At 41.1% G+C, this 17,890-nt stretch overlaps 1 protein-coding gene across 1 annotated transcript in view; it reads left to right on the top strand.

Annotated features, from left to right (window-relative positions):
• PROM1 (prominin 1) overlaps positions 1 to 17,890 on the top strand; it is a gene marked incomplete at its 5' end in the record, with an annotated part of 89,948 nt that overhangs the window by 23,230 nt on the left and 48,828 nt on the right. The window contains 2 exons of the mRNA XM_079920812.1: positions 7,719 to 7,774; positions 13,225 to 13,430. Of these exons, the coding sequence (XP_079776938.1) occupies positions 7,719 to 7,774; positions 13,225 to 13,430 (262 nt within the window). The remainder of the gene's footprint in view (positions 1 to 7,718; positions 7,775 to 13,224; positions 13,431 to 17,890) is intronic.

The following is a 17,890-nucleotide window of genomic DNA, read 5'->3' as shown; positions in this document are numbered from 1 at the left end:
GAAGCTTTTGAAAGGCTTATGAACCTATCAGCTAAGCCTATTAATGACTACCAAGGCTTTATAGACCCATGGATGAAGAGCAGGCAGCAAGGGTGTTTATCTGAGCTATATTGCATTGCATTTTGTAGTGATTTTTCTGGGTTCAAATGCCATTTTATGCATCCTTTTATGAATACAGAAATTCTTTTTAAAAAATAATTTTTTAAATTGAAGTATAATTGATTTACAATGTCATGTTATATATATATATATATATATATATATATATATATATATCTGAACATATATATTGTTTTTCAGATTCTTTTCCCTTATAGATATTACAAAATATTGAGTACAGTTCCCTGTGCTATACAGTAGGTCCTTGTGGTTATCTATTTTGTATAGAGTTGTGTATATATGTTAATCCCATCCTCCTAATTTATCCCTCCCCCCTCTTCCTTTTCAGTAACCATAAATTTGTTTTCTATATCTGTGGGTCTATTTCTGTTTTGTCAATAAGTTCATTTGTATCTTTTTTTTCTGATTCCACATATAAGCGATATCATACGATTTTTGTCTTTGACTTACCTCACTTAGTATGATCATCTCTAGGTCCACCTATGTTGCTGTAAATGGCATTATTTCATTCTCTTTTGTGGCTGAGTGATATTCTGTTGTATATATCTACCACATCTTCTTTCTCCGTTCATCTGTCGATGGACATTTAGGTTGTTTCCATGTATTGGCTACTGTAAACAGTGCTGCAATGAACACTGGGGTGCATGTATCTTTTTAAATTATACTTTTCTCCGGATATATGCCCAGGAGTGGGATTGCTGGATCATGAATAGAGAAATTCTGATCTTTGAATGAAGATGTCTTTTAAAATCCTGGTTTATGTTAGTGCCATCCTGTTGGCTTCAGTAAGTCTTAGTCTGCTATGTTATTTATGTGTATACTTGCTCCCGAGAAAAGTGAGTTTGCCTTTGTTTGGTCAAAGCTAGCAGGTTAGGCTATTTGTAGAGGAGGCTTGCAATGGAAAATGTTGGGGGTCTTAACTGGCTAAGGCTTTTTTAGTTAGGGTAAGTGACACCATTTGCTATAACAAACAAGCCCAAATTTCGGTGAAAAACATTTCTAACAGCTCAGTCCAATGTAGAAGTGATGGAGTAGTGAGGGCTGGGCACTCTGTAATGGTTCCGTCATCCTATTGGGCTTTGGATTTCACCACTGGCTCCTCCAGTGGGTGATAGGTAGATGGGTCAAGTGAGCGACCATCAAGGGTCTTACAGGAGGCTGTAAAGGCCAGGAGTGGAAGTGATGTGCACACCTGTCTACCCACATTCCACTGGCCAGAACTCAAGTCACGGGGCCCCACCTAACTGCAGGGGGGCTGGGGAATGAAGCCGTGGGCCAAGGAAACCGAGGCCACACGTGGTTCTGCTGAGCACTCATTTGGTGCCACAGGCTGAAGAACTGGAGAGGGCAGAGCAGTGAAGCGTGTGCGGTACAAGGGTGGAGGTGAAGGACAGACGCCAACATTTTCAGGTTAGTGTAACATACTGAGCACTGCCCTAAACGCCCTTCTCAGGGCAAAATGCCACTAGCTCTTCCACACCCGGTGTCATGCCAGCACATCCAAGAAGTTCACACTTTTCAAACTGTCTAAGTTTGTGTTTTATCAGGACTTGTCAGGCATTCCACTTGGTTTGCCTACCTGCCCCTCATCCTCTCAGGAATTTGGTGTAGACGGAAGTCTTTTGTGCCTGGAAAGAAACAATTAAAGTTATGTTTTAAGTAATGTTTAATTTACTAAAGTTATGTATTTAGAAGCCCAGTGTTGGTAGGACTTTAAATTGAACTTGAATATTGTTTTATTCTACTTATAAAACTAATAGCTTTAGTAAAAATGTGAATAATCTCTTTCACTTTGACCAGTGTTGATTTAATGCACAAATTAACAGATTAAGTCATTCTTAGTACAGAGACCCCCAGACCCTGTGAGTATAAAAGAGTGCCACTGGGGGTCAATGGGGGACACTGTGGGCATCTCCACAGGGGGACACTTAACACTATTTATGCTCTTAGTTAATCACATTTCCAGGTAAACACTTTAAGTGTCCAAGAGGGCTAACTCTGTGTGTGGGTAATTTTTTATTAATAAGAGTTCTAAGTACAATAACAAATTTAACCTGACATTTAGGAAAAAATAATGATTCACCTTCTAACATTTGTTCATATAGAAAAACCTGTTCTGAACATTTTACTCTCTAATTTTAATGCTTACACCATAATACTTCTAAGTCTATAACTTAATTTTAGGTTTAATGTTAATAATCCTATAGTGTTGCATCTGGTCAAAGAAACTAGAAAACATCAGGTAGAAATTAAAATAACCTGAATATAAGACTTGACTAAAAGGTTTTTCTAAAGCCTTTTAAAACAAACCAACCTAAAATTCGAATACTTTTGGCAGAAAAATTAACAACTATGAACAAAATTAACATTACATAATATTTTAGCAAGAACTGCATTATAATAATATTGTTTTACATATAGTAGAGTGATTTACAACATACTAAATGCCTATTTTATATCAGAAATAAAAATATCTTTATCAAAAATACTTTTTAATATAGTTTCGCACTTTGGGGAGATTCTGTCCCCAGTAAATGGCAGGAACACAATTTAGAAGATGAAAGGTGTGATACATTTTTTTTTGGCTGTGTTGGGTCTTCTTCACTGCACGTGGACCCTCTCTAGTTGCAGTGAACGGGGGCTACTCGTAGTTGCAGTGCGTGGGCTTCTCGTTGCGGTGGCTTCTCTTGTTGCGGAGCACGGGCTCTAGGTGCGTGGGCTTCAGTAGTTGTGGAGCACGGGCTCTAGAGCGCAGGCTCGGTAGTTGTGGCACACAGGCTTAGTTGCTCTGCATCAGGTGGATCTTCCCGGACTAGGGATCAAAGCCGTGTCCCCTGCACTGGCAGGCAGATTCTTAACCACTGCGCCACCAGAGAAGCCCGTGGTACATTTTTTAATTAAGAGACCTAACTTAATTGAGTTGTCAAATAGATATTATCAGCAAAATCTTTCCAGGAGCACTTAAATTTGTCACAGATCTGATAAATCACCTGCCAACAACTGGGGTTTTTAAGTTCTCTATCCATTTTATGAGAGAACATTCCAAAAGTGAACTTGCACTTTGCCTGGCTTGGTTCAGAACCTACATATGTATTAAAAGAAACCAGTTAGGAACAAATAGCTTGTCAAAGATGAGGAAGATGAGTCTGTTATAGATGGATCCTGCACAAGGCACTTTTCTTATTTTATGTTGCTTGTGTAGCTTCAGACATCAAAAAACTCATAGAGAAGTTACACACACACACACACACACACACACACACACACACACACACACACGAAGAACCAAAAACAAAACCAAACTACTTTGTAACCTGGTGGTATAACCAAGGGGTCAGAATTCGCTCTTGCTGCAACATTTCTTAATTTCCATCATCACATGAAATTTAAAGTAAGTCCCAGATAAGAAGACACTGTAAGGTCTAGGGGCTGAGCACAGAGAGGCTGACAGACAGTCCCTGTCATTCCAGGAAGACCCACAGAGTCAGATGCTGAGAAACAGTCTTCTGCCATGAAAATAACTTTCTCATCTGCCTGCTTACATATTTCCCTCCCACTGCTGTACCTTAAGAGGCAACTATTATGTTATGGAACAGAGCATGGAAAGATACAGTGAGAAATGGAGCAGGGCATGAAAAAGGTGGCCGGACCACCCTCCGAGCTCAGGGCAAGGAGAACTCACCGGCCTCCTGGAGCTGTCCAATCCAGTGCTCGGTGCCTTTCAGGCCCCATCTCAGCAGATCCTCCCTCAGTTCTGGAAGGACAAAGGGGTCACTATTGTCCACACTGAAGTCTCATGGAGGGCAGGAGAAGACCGTGGTTTCTCAAGCAAGAGGTCTTACTCCTTTCTATCATGATCACAGCACCTGGCACCCTGTAGGCGCTTAACATGGTGGTTGAATATTGTTGAATGACCCGAAGACTAGGTCAGGTTTAAGTCACCAGGATTCGTGCAACAAACAGAACCCACTGCCATCATGACATCATTTTACAACCTGCTTTGAGCTGTGCACTCCTTCAGGGCTGAGAAGAAGCAGGTAGACACAATGGAGAATGTTAGGGTAGAATCTGTTCGTTTGGAAGCTCTCAGAGCTGGTGTTGGTCACGGTACGGTCATCTTTGGTGAGCACCAAGGCTGAGCCGAGGCTTCCAGTTTGCGTGTTCTCTGTTCGGGGCTCTGTGCCACCTGCGTGCTGATGGCTAATACCCACCAGGCAATACGAGGAACTAGTCACAGTACTCAGGGGTCCTGTCTGATCTATGGAGTGGAAGCAGCATTTTTTCTTTTTTCTTTTTTTTTTTTTGGTAAAGAAGTATTGTGTTTGTGCAGCATCCGTACCACAGACAGCTCTGGAGCCCTGGAACTTGCTGAGGGATTGCTTCGCAGCCTTAGGAGGGACCCAAGTGATATCTGAAACTTGGGGGCAAGGAGGGACTGAGAAAGAGGCGGAGCCCTCCAGATGGGACGGTGGCAGGTTTAAGAAGGAAGAAACTTACTTACGAGGCTTGTCTTGAGCAGCTGCAAGATGAGTAGATCTCCGCACCCACCTGCCTGAATCTTAAAAGTTTATGTAGTGGTCTCAACTAGATTCAGTTATGTAGCCCATTCAGATGGTCTCAACTACACATTACTCTCTCAAGATTGCATCCTTGAACCCAGTCATAGTGTGGGATGGGTGGGCAGAACGGACGTTCCACGGGCAGGGGAGGGGTGAGCAGCTTCTGAGTGCCTGGGTCCAGCTCGCAAGCCAACCAGTGGTCACATCCTGTCCACGGCCCCCTCCACCATGAGGATGCAGGCGACCCAGAGGCTGAGACGGTTTCCACCAGAAGCCTTCTATGAGCTGGCCAGGAAAGACAAAGGCAAAGGACTGGGATGCAGTAGAACGAGTGTGACACTTGGGAACCATAAAAAGTGTGGGGCAGAAGTGAGACCCCGGTTCTTCCACGTGCTTTCTGAGATGGACCGTAATGGATTCAAAGTTCTCACCAGCAGTGAACCTATTAGATCTGAGATAGAATTTCCTAGTGTGGGGTCCCATGGGCTCCCAGATGAGGTGTGAGCAGCAGAAGGTTAATGTCGGGGCTTGTCAAGTAAAGATGCTTAGGTTGTGCTGTACAGGCATTTGTGATGTTCACTCACCCTGATTAAGAGCCGCTTAATTAGAGATACACAGGGAAGCCAAGGGAAAAATGAATATTGTGGTCCTGAGCGTGAAGGACGCCCATTCTGTGTTTTTGTGACAGGGGATGCTGGGAAGGAGGGGGCATTAAGGAAACAGATAGAGGCCTTGAGGCTTTGGGGGAAATGGAATTGCTCCGGGGTGAGAGTGGGCAGGGTTATCTGCCGCCTCTGGGCCTGTGCTGTCCAGTGCGGGAGCCACTAACCACGTGTGTCCATGGAGCACTTGAACTGTAGCTTGTCTGAACTAAAGGGCATTGACACCGGCTTCTGAACTCTTAGTATGAAAATAAGACTGTAAATAGCTCATTAATATTTACACTGATGATACCTTGAAATGATACTACTTTGCATATATTCGGAGTAAGTAAAACATATTAAAATTAATTTTAAACTAATCATGTTTTTAAATGGAACTACTAGAAAATTTGAAATTACTTATGTGGCTTGAGATAGATTTCTGTAAGACAGTGCTACTGTAAACCACGGGAAGGGAGATCATCTCTGCTCCAAAGTCTTGGGATGGGTTTTTAGCCAGTACAGCAAGGATCAGCTTCGCCAGAGGGTCAGGGCCAACTGGCAGCCAAAGGACAGGGATCACCTGCCAGTGAGTGTTGTCGTTGGATGTAGTTGGGACCATGCCTGGGACACCCAGGACCACCAGCATCACAGAAGGACTCAGGAGGGGCTGGGTCTTCAAGCAAACTGATGGGGGCATCTGTTTGACAGAGAGGAATGTCACTGTTTCCCAGAGGTTGCCATGGGTACACAAGCCATGTTCTCTGGCATTGGCTCACCTCCACAGAGCTCTACTAGAGCAGCGCCTGTTACGTGTGTGCAGCAGACTAAAGCAAAGAGACTGGTTCAAGGCCGGAGAACACCTGTGATCCTGGGTTGCCCCCAAGGTACCTTGGAGAAACTCTAGGGTTCCCAGGGTTCCCTACCAGTTTGAAAATCTCTGTTCCTGCAGCACATCCTTTACAGGTCTGATCCACGTATCTATCTGCTCCGTGCAGGTGGGAAGTTGTTTTCCAGAAGACCCTGTGGGGAAGTGGCTTGCTTTGTTTCCTGGCCTGTACATGTGAATGTCTTTGCTTTAAAGAAGGGTTCACCGTGGGGTTTCATTTGCGACCCCCAGTAGTATACTTTGGAAGTGCTTATAGCGGATACAGTCCTAGCATTCCAGAAGCTCATTCCTGGGGCAGAAGACAATGTGCAGTGTGGGAAGGACCTCGCACCAGGGGAAGGAAGACCTGGGCCTGGGTCTGGCCTCACAAATCACTGATTTTAGACAAGTCACCCTCCCTATCTGGCCATCAGCTATGCTATATCATTACTAGATGGGGGAATCAGGATACGAGGTGGCTCCTGAGCTATGTGAGAATTTTAAAATGCCCCAAATGAGCATGCACAGAAAAATTCAGTTTTGCTTAGCATTTTGGGTTTTTCTTGCACTGCTTGGAGAACGGAGAGGGACGTCTCATGTTAAGAGCTCTCGGATTAGGTTAATTGTAAGATTCCTTGCATTTGTAAAATATTATGTAGTAGAAGTATTAAAGAATAAATTGCATTTGTGGTTCCAAATAATTAAGAAAGCAATTTCATGGGCTATGGGGCAAAAAACAGTAGGGATAAATGGAGTCAATTCCCTAAGGAAATCTGACGTTCCTAATCTGCATGCAAATGTTAATGCATTTTCCACCTTAAAAGAAACATCACATTTAGAGTTTAGAGATTCCTTATCTCCTGTGGCTGGTGGTGCTGTCAGTCCAACTTGGCTTACGTATATTAACCAGCAAAAATCATGCGCCCTGGTCACATTAAAACTTTAAACCTTGTGATTCAGTGTCCTGTCAACTTGTTCATATAGACCAGGAGGGCAGCCTTTTTCTGTGAAGGGCCAGATAATAAAGCTTTGAGGCTTTGGAGACCATATGGTTTCTGTCGCTCTGCTCTTGTAGTTTGTACGGCTGAGCAGGCAGAATCAACATATGGGTGGGGCGGTGTTGGAAATTTAATAAATAATAATTAATTAAACTCGATTTATTGACAAAAAAAGAATCAGCAATATCAATGTAACATTTTATTAGTGACTGTTAATGAGGTGTATGTAGTTTGCTGGTAAATATTAAGGTGTTCTGTGAGAAATTGAAAACTCTTAAAGATGGCAGCCCTCTAATTTTGCCACTGGCAAAATCGTAGGTCGAAAATATTTGTTCTCCATTCTTTGCTTCTGGTTAGAGCCTCATTAGGTCAATTATTTACTTGCGCTAAGAAAGAGGAATAAAAGTATAAGAATACTCTATTGAGGTTCAATCATTTGTGAGCACATATAGACCTTTATTTTCTAAATATGCATTTTATATTTTTACTGAAAAGGTAATCGTGCCATTGTTTTGTGGCTTTTTTCCCCCAGATATTTTAAGAAAAGTTGTACAGAAGGAGTTTGACCTGTCAACGGATTATGAGAAGGTAATTTTGATGGATGAATTTGTTAGCAGAAAATAAATATGAGCAAAACTTTGGCTGATTTGAAAGTAAATCTTTAAACAACCAGTTGTTTTACCTGTGAATTTAGTAACATTTCTTGACTAATGGAGTATTGAAATGCCTTATAAATCCCATTTGAACTACACCAGAAATTTCAAAAGTAGCATTTGAAGAAACATTCGCCTTTCAAGCTGTATGTTATTGAAAAACTAAAATTTCCTTAAAGGAAGTCTTATGCTACGTTTTTTAGACAAAGGATGAGAACCCCTTAACTAAATGGAATGGTTTGAACGTCCCTAGAAGCAGGCATGCGTACTTTTCACATACACATGCATACTTGTAGAAGAAAAAGAATTAATTCTTACCAGAGCTCTTCCACAAGGAAGTGATGTGGGAGCTTGTTGTTAAAAAGATAAGCAGGGCTGAACAGGTGGGGAGGCGGCTTTGCTGGCGTTCCAAGCTGTGGGGACCATGTGAGCAGAGGATGAGGTATGAGGGGAGAAGCACGGGGATGGAGACGGTGGGTGAGAGGAAGGGGAAGGACAGGTGAGCTGGGGCCAGATCAGGGGAGGGCCTTGGAGGCCTCACTCAGATGAGTGGACAACAGTATTGTCAGAAAGTATCCAGGCACCTTTCATGTCTCTACTTAATACCAAGGTTAGGGTTAGGGTGAGGGCTAAGGTGCTGTTAATTCACTCTGTTTGCATCCACGAGATTAACTTACCTAAACAGAAGAGTGTGTTATTTCGATTTTGGCCTATGATGAATGTCGACTGCCAATGAAATAAACAGACGAATGTTTTTGCATTGAATGTTAGGATAATAAAAATTAGTTGAATCTGTTTGTCAAGCTATTAGTCCTGCAGGGTCAGACGATTCCTTCCATCCTTTCCTGGTACAAAGGTGGTTGTCAAGACAACAATTAAGGTACCAGTGGACTTTTATTTATTTAATGGCCAGCACAACAAAGGTGAATGACAGTGTCTCCAGCGGGTGTGACAGCCGTGAACTCTTGCCCAGTGGTGGGAACAGTGGCTGCATATTCTCAATTTGCAATAAAATGATACTTAAGGGAAAAATGAATGCAGAAGCCAAAGAGGAAGTCCTCATCTCAAGGCCATTTATGTGTATAAAAGAGGATGAGCCAGATACACACTAGTGCCTACACCTTCCCTCCTACCACAGAAAGCATTTTCATTCTTCAATGCCACTGGCTTCATTTATATCTTCCAAACATGATTGCCCATGTGTGCCTGCTTCCCTGGGCAGAATAAAACGACCTTTGCTTTTATATTTATATTGAAAATTTGCATGCCGTTAGCACCTGAATGCCAGTTAGCTCTGGCAAGGAACGAGTTGGGCGTGAGAGGCTGGGCCCAAGCCTTAGAGGACCAGGTCCTCAGACTCTAAGGTCACTCTCAGCAGCCTGACAAGTATGAGCCGGAGTTGGCTGCCACCGTCCATGGCAGGACTCTCGGTTGGACGAGTCCTTTATGGTTGGCTCGATATTAGACTTGGAGTTCCTGTAAGCTGGGGGACCCCCTACTTCCTGATCTCCTCTCCACCTCAGGTGTCTTTACAAATGGATAAAAACCGTTTGGGTGGAGCTGGTGTAGAGAAAGGAGCCAGAACTGGGCCCACATGAATGAACGGAATCCTACCGTAGGTGTGGAATTGGGTCATGTTTTCCAGTTATCCAAGGTAGAGGGATTTGGTTAAGCAAAGACACCAAAGAAGCCAGGGCTCCTTGGGAAGAGAGCTTTCTGATTGGCTTTAGGGAGATAAATGCTGGGTGTGTTTGGTCAGAGTCCCCGAAGCAGACCCGACCCTGAGTCAGGGACTCCAGGGCAAGTCACTTATTTGGGAGGTGCAGGGAACCCTGGCTGTGAAGTGGGAGGTGACACAGTGGAGGGAGGGCCGCCTGGAGAGGGTGTATCATTCCGCCACCCGCCACTGGGGGCAACAGAGCTCCATCCTGTTAGAGGAGCTGTGCTAGACACCGAAGACACTGGTGTGGGAATAAGCCCGTGGGAAGGTGAAAGAGTTGAGGTATTTATACACCAAGACTGAAGAGGCACTTAATCATAATCACGACACAGGACTTGTTTTAAAGACAGATTCCTGGTCTTACCCAAATCCCCTGACACTTCTCCAGGGGAGGGGCCTGAAGTGAGTGTTTTTAACACACACTGTGAGGGGTTTATGATTGGTGAGGTTGGGAGGTAACAAGCCCGTGGGGCCCGGACCCAGGAAGGGAGGCTGGGGTCACTCAAGATGCCCTGTGGGTCCCCAGGGGCCTGTTACATGAACTGCCCATCCCAACATTTCAGATGATGCCGCCTTTAAAGGTTATTACCATCACAAACATTGTTCTTCCGCACCTGTGAAAATCTACCAGCTAAGGCAATGGCTTCCAAACTTGGATTTCCTGGACCAGACAATTTGAAAAACGTCATCCGGGGAACACCATGGAGCCACATAATTCTATTTAACCACATGAGGACATTCTAAGTCAACTATAACAACAATAATGACTCTGTCCCTCTTCATACGTATGTCACCTCCCTCTTCCAAAAAGAAGGATAGTCTTATAAATTGAGCAAATGAGGTGAGCACTGTGAAAGAACAAGTGTAGGACTCCATGGCATCATGCAGGAGGGATGTACAGCAAACCCAGACGTTGTTATCAAGACAGACTTCCTGGAGAAAGCAACATCCAAACTCAGACTTGAGTTTCATCGGCGGAAGAGTGGTGGGAATAAGGTTCAAGCAAGAGGGAGCCCAACGTGAGGAAAGGGAGAGAGACCATGATGCTTTCTGGGGACTCGAGTGCTCAAGAAGAATGGGGACGTGAAGCCAGCATTAAATAACATAGGACCACGTGGAGGAGTTTGAATTAAACATGGTGGGACTCCATGGAATGCTGTTAAACAAGGGAATGATACCATAAGACTGTCATTTTAAAAAGGACACTTGGAAGTTGGTGCCTTGGTCTCTGGGGTTCTAGGCAGCCACTGATTCTCTGTTTCATGGAGACCATGTGGTTGTGGTTAGTGTGTTAAGCATTTATAAATTTCCCTCTGGTTCCCCTTGTCCATAACTAATTAGCATACTGATTAAGAACCTTTCAAGAAATCCAGTGTAAATCCAAATGTGAGCCCTAGAGCGTGACTGTACCCAAAACCCTGTTTGTCTAATAAATGCTCCCTTTATGCTCCGGTCTTGTGTCATCCTCCCCGCCCTTGATCTCCTCTGTGTGGGATATTAATGGTCTCAGTTGCGGTTAATGACTCCAGTAATGTTTTCTGTTTTCTTGATGCACGCTGCCTCTGCTTGCACAAACTCTGCAACGGCTTTGACTTCCTCAGCCAGAAAATGTAGTCTTGATTCTGAAGGTAAAGTCCTCACTTGTTGTTTCATGTTGCTCCGTCTAAAGCCCACGAGTGGTGTGACGCTTTTGCCAGAACTTTCTGTTCACTGTCATCTCCACTGTGATGGCTTTTAAATTGTTTCCTTTTTGTTTCTGCCATCATCTTCCATCTTCTCTTTCAGCTTTTGTAGACCACGAAAGAAGAGCAACCCATCTGCAAATTTAAACCTTGAGCTTCTCTTCAACACAGTCCATCCACAAAGCACTCCGGAGATCTTGGTATATCAGGAAATAATTTAGGTTCTTGCCAGATCTTGGCCAGACTTTGGGGTTCAGTGTTACAACTTTTTTTCTGGCTGCGCCATGCAGCTTGCAGGATCTTAGTTTCCCGACCAGGGATCAAACCCATGCCCCCTGCAGTGGAAGCGTGGAGTCCTAACCACTGGACCACCAGGAAATTCCCAGAAACAATTTCTAAAAATAGTAACAATTTAGACTATTTGCTGAGAAAGATAGCAAAGTAAGTAAGAATTTGGAGTGTCTGGAGCTGGCTTCTCAGTTGGCCAATGATGTGAGTCTTCAAGGGTGGGTTACACACCAGCAAATAACGACTTTTCATGGCCAACTTACCTTAAGAAGACTGCATCAAAATTGCAATCACTTTTTTTCTTTTTAGCATTTTAACCTTAATATGGAAGTAGATAATATTCAAGTGCCATGTGCACCTTGCTTAATACGCATAAGCGTTTGCCCACGAGTTAGCTAATACTGACTGAACATTTGCTGTGTGCTGGGCACTTTGCTAGTTGTTTACACATTAACTCATTTAATTATCTGTCCCTCACAATATGCTGATGACATTAATGCTAATGTCACATTTCCTAGTTTAGAGAATTAAAAGCCGCCCCTGCTGGGATTTAAAGCAGGTCCTCTGACTCCAAGTTCACTGCTCTCTCCTAAGACATCACATTTGCTTCAAGGAACAAGGCTTGGGTTTCGTTTTCCTTTGCTCAGCTTGGCTTCAGAATGTATTGTTATCTAGCTGGTCCATTACAAACCATTACAGGTTGCAAACCGCCAACCTGTAATTTTCTGCCATTCTTTTAAAGTGTCTTGCTTTATGGAAATGTGAGTAACTGCACACATGAATTGGAATGAGAACGAGTTTTATCATCCTGTTGCATTAATTTTTATTTAGCCTGGAATAAAGCCATCAGTGATTATGAAAATAGGTTTAGGTCACTTGATTGTGTCTAGCTATTGTGCTAGTACCTAGGAACCTAGGAGCTATCTGAGACTTAGCTAGTGAGGCTGGGCTCAGCAGCCTGAAAGGGGCACTTAGCAAGTGTCTGCTCCACGCCAGGTACTTTCCATAGCACCTCATCACTAATCATACATTATCTGCAATGTTCACAAGGTACGTATAAGGTACCTATTTTATTATATGTACCTTATACGTACCTTATAAGGTACGTATTTTATTCCCAGTACATGGGTGGGGAAACTGAGTGGCCTGTGAGTAACATGTCTGATTTGGAAAGTCTGAGCCTTTTTTTCTAAATTCAGATATATTCCAGATTCTTTCATAACAAAATATGAATTTGTCATTAATCGATCCAATCCAAACTACTTTGAATCCTTAATAACTATTACTAGTTCTATCTTTCTGGTGAAAAACATCCTTGGTATAGATTATTCATTATGCAAGGACTTCTGCCAAAATTTGTCATGCCGTTTAAAAACAAACAAAATACATTTGGGGTTGAAATGACACCATTTGCAACTTGACCCTGAATTTGGCTATTTTCCCAAAGTTGAAAGAAGGTAGTAAGTGCTTGATCTCATATTCTGGTAACTCAGATCTCTGCTTCCTTTGTTTCAAGAAGGATCTTCAAAATGGACACACACACACACACACACACACACACACACACACACACACCCCTCAAGATTTATCTCATGATGGCAAATAGCTTAAAAAGCATGGAATGTGTACACTGTGGAATGTTCTACGTGTAATTTTATGTTACAGTATGTGCTGTTTCTTTTGTTTGACTTGCAGATTATCTACTATGAGATCGGGATTATTATCTGTGCTGTCCTGGGATTGCTGTTCATTATTCTGATGCCTCTGGTGGGGTTTGTCTTTAGTTTGTGTCGTTGCTGTAACAAGTGTGGTGGAGAAATGCACCAGCGACAGAAGAAAAATGGGGCCGCCCTCAAGAGCTACTTCACACTCTCCCTCTTGGTGATTTGTATATTTATAAGGCAAGTAGCATCTTGGACAACAGCTGATTGTGTTTTAGGTTGATGAGAAATCTCTTGTGTTTTAACTGTTGAGCATGAGTTGGAAACAACAACAAAATACAAAAAACAGAAAACAGAAAAGAGAACAAAAATGCTTGCCCAGCACATCACTATAAGCAGAAATTAGTGCTGTAAACAGGCTGCTCTAGTTTATGTGATAAGCCAACCCCGTGGTTTTTTTCATTTTGAAGCCATCCTGATAAATCTGGGACTGAAGAAAGCATTCACCTCCCAGGACAGCGCCTCCTTCCTCTTAAATAGCTCTCTCGAAACAGGCAGCATGCAGGAAGGCAGAGCAAGTATTTCTAGTTGATTTGTACGTCCGAAGGGATCTTTTGCAAGGAAATTTTTTTTTAATTGAAGTATCGTTGATTTACAATATTATGTTAGTTTCAGGTGTACAGCACAGTGATTCAGTTATTTATATATATATGTATGTATTTGCTTTCAGATTCTTTTCCCTTATGGGTTATTACAAAATACTGAGTATAGTTCCCTGTGCCATACAGATGGGTAGAGTCCCTGAATTGGGGAATTGGAGAATATTGTTGGATGGAGTTAACTTTCTAATTATATGCCCAGTTTTTTTTGTTTTTTATTTTTCTCATTTTTATTAGGAACTTAAAAAACAATCTTTATTTTTAAACAGCAGGTTCTTATTAGTTATCTATTTTACACATATTAGTGTATACATGTCAATCCCAATCTCCCAATTCTAGAGTTGTTGATACGAAACAGTCCCCAGGTGAGATGCAGTGAGAAAAGCAGTTTGTAGACCACGTGTAGAACACAACACCAGTGATTAAAAACAAAAAAGGAGGGGGATGTGAACACTTGGTTATGTTTGCATAGAGACCATGTGAAAGGATTGCCGAGACCCTGGCCAGGCGAGTTGCCTCTGAGAAGGAAATTGGTGGCTGTGAAGGGGAGGGAAGCGAACTCGCTTCTTACTGCAACCAGACTTCTTGTTTCTTTTGAATTATCTACCACACTCAAGTATTACTTACTGAATTAAGTACACCAAAAATTAAATTTAGAAAACCAAAAATTCCCCACAAAAAGCAAAAGCCAGTGCACTGCTACTGATTCCAAAGCAGTCAGTTTTTTTGAACAGATATCCTTCTGCTGAAAATAGTGAAATAATAGACCTTAACACAGACGTAGAGAATGGACTTCAGGACATGGGGAGGGGGAAGGGTAAGCTGGGACGGAGTGAGAGAGTGGCATGGACATATATACACTACCAAATGTAAAGTAGATAGCTAGTGGGAAGCAGCCGCATAGCACAGGGAGATCAGCTCGGTGCTTTGTGACCACCTAGAGGGGTGGGATATGGAGGGTGGGAGGGAGGGAGACACAAGACGGAGGGGATATGGGGATATATGTATATGTATAGCTGATTCACTTTGTTATATAGCAGAAACGAACACACCATTGTAAAGCAATTATACTCCAATAAAGATGTTGAAAAGAAAAAAAAATAGACCTTAGCAGTATACTTATAAACAGGATCCAAGTGAATGTGTTAGCTAATTTCATGCACCCTTGTTTAACCACTAGGTAGTTTTTGTGGGTGTGTTTCATCTGCAAGACGGGGGTGTGGGTTTCTCTGTCTCTCTCTCTCCTGTTTCCCTCTGTCCATAATTTGAATTTAACTTCTTCTTCACATTGAATTCTGAAAGGCAGCTTAGGATGGGGGCAGTGGTAATTACAGATTTCCCCTGTCTCTCTGCTTTGTGTTTGAAGGATTTTCAGGAATGTACAGACCCTACAGCTGTGGGAGTAGTGACCTCCCCCCAGCTACCAGAAGAATGTCCGTTATAGCCCAAAGACCATTCAGACCTTTGTGCATGTCCTTTAAGCCTGAAACTTACATCCTTCATTCATCCAAAGACTTGGACAGCCGTGTGTCTTCCTTTTTGTATACCCTAGACATCAAAGATGAGGCTCAGGTGACAAAGTGCCTTTTGAAAATACTTGCCCTGAGGGCTTCCTGTTAGCATGATTATTTATTTAACAAGTTAAGAATTTTCACTTGATATAAATACATATGATGTAACTTCAGGAAAATTCTTTATTGCATGTACTCATTTACCCAAATAAATGTTCACGTATGTAATAATGGGCTTTCAGTTTTTTTAATGGAACATATGTCCTGTATTGGGTTTCTGTTTTTAAATTGCACTCTTATTTGCATTACATATAATTATGCAATATATACTTTATAGTTCACCCTGAACTGATTGAATTATTTATATGAGGTTTTAAATACAAAGATATATAAACATTAAAGTTACAATGTCAGAAGTAAACTTGGCTTTCATTTTATATAAAATGAATGCTAAATATATCTTTTATTGTTGAGAACTCAGACCCATCAAACACATTTAGGTAAGTTTTTTTTCTCCTGAGTATATTTTAGTTTAGAAAATTCTTTAAAAAGAAATCTGTGATTCTATCCTACACAGTCAGCTAAGATATTTTCCCCACCCGAGTAAAACTTATTAATTAATATAACAATTTTAAATTTCAGTACAATTAAACCAAAGTTGATCAGCTATTTGAGGCTAAGTGACAAATTTAAACTAATTTATTTCACATAATACATTGAATTTATATAAGGATTATAAATAGGTCTAAATAAGAGTAGTATTTGAGATTGTTTTGTTTACTTTGAATTCAGACTAGAAGTTTAAACTTCTTTGCTTTGATTTTTTTTTTTTAATTTAAATAGCTATTTTGATGTCATCATTTTAGAACACCTACTGGTTTGCAAGTATCTTCAACAGCATGAGTTGAGTAATTGTTTTCACGTAATCAAAACTAGCCAAGAAGATTAAAGACCAGGAGAAAACAGAAATGTCCATATTATGATTAGATAAAAAGGAGAAGAAACTTATGTCCACAAAATCAGAAGATTAGAATAAAATAAGAGGGGAAAGAATGTCCACAAAATTAGAAGGCGGAAAGAGAAAGAAAACGAGGTATTAGCCTCTGCTTCCATCGACCTCAGCAGAGCTTGGATACTAGTGATAAATAATCTTTGTATATGATTTTTAAAAAATTCTTTCAGAAGCCCAGAGCAGTCCACTTGCCTTTTATCAGGCTCAGCTCCTTTTTGTGGCTGAATACTGTTACAATTAAAAAAGAAGTTGGTTTTTAAATTAGTCTTGATTTTTCATCCATCCCATTTTATTAAAAATTTTGAAATCTTTTCATTTTAATTGAGAAAGGCATAGGTGTTAATGAGAAAGATCACCTAATGTGTGTGGAATATATGTGGTCATATTCTTTTTCCGTTTGAGCTTTTCCAAAGGCAGCTGCAGAGTGTTTGAATTCCATAGACGTTGACATATGTTTACGTAAGTCTGTTTGACCATCAGCAGAAGATTACATTTCCACGTCTCACTGTGGACTGTTTAAGCAGATGTGTCTTACTCCAGAAAAAGCCAATTTTTCTCTCCGTTCCTTTGCATTTGTCATCACTGCATTTTTCAGAATTTCAAAAAGGTTATAAGCAACAACAAAAAGGAACAGCTGTGCCTTTATTTCTCCAGAATAGAGGTTATTTCTAAGTTTCCCAAAAGTCAGCTTTTGCCAATTACTGTGGTGAAACTGAATCCCAGTCCTTTTCAGGAAGGTGGCTATTTTCAAAGTCCTTTTTTTTTTTTTTTTTTTTGTCGTTGTTGTTGTTGCAATGTGATGTCAATTCCTGGTGTGGAGGCCACAAGCTTCCAGAAAAGAAATTGAGCTAGCATGCCTTGGAAATCATGAGACTTGCTTAATGAGAGAATTAGTTATATAAAGTTGAAATCGAAATTGAAAAATTATCTTTAAAAAGTAAGAGATCAGTTACAGACAGAGCATTTATTTGGCTCTTATTGGCTAATTTCATTGTCAGTAGAAATTGGTAGAAAAAACTGCTACAAATCCTAAATGTTTAGCCATACTCTAAAAACTTTAAGTATTTACTTTTAAGTAGAGAAAATCGGTCTGTCCATATAAAATACAGAAGTTATAGTGCTAATATGTCATAAAAATAAATTCCTATCTTCTGCTAAAAATTTCAAGAGATTTTGTTGTACTACATAAAATTTTCGGTAGCTTTAAGGCTTTTGTGTCAATGCCAGAGAATTGATAGGCATTTGACTATCATTTGATTGAAATTTTATTCCCTTTTTGTGTGAGGTGAATTTCCCTCATTGTCATATCCTAATAGTTGACTGGTGTTAAAAACAACAAAACAAAACATTAATTTCATGTGATTTTTTTGTGTGCATGCTTAAAGGAACATTGAATAATAAGGAATGTCTAAATCAACAACAACAAAAAGAATAACTTTTAAATTCTCTATTTGTGTTTAACTAAGGGTTTTAAATTTGGGATTACAAATGGAGACCATCAATTGGTTTGTGTAGTAT

This window comes from Stenella coeruleoalba, assembly GCF_951394435.1.
Source record: "Stenella coeruleoalba genome assembly, chromosome: 4".
NCBI classification, from domain to species: Eukaryota; Metazoa; Chordata; class Mammalia; order Artiodactyla; family Delphinidae; genus Stenella; species Stenella coeruleoalba.
The sequence above is the reverse complement of the archived record's forward strand: the minus strand, read 5'-3'. Positions and strand labels throughout refer to the sequence as shown.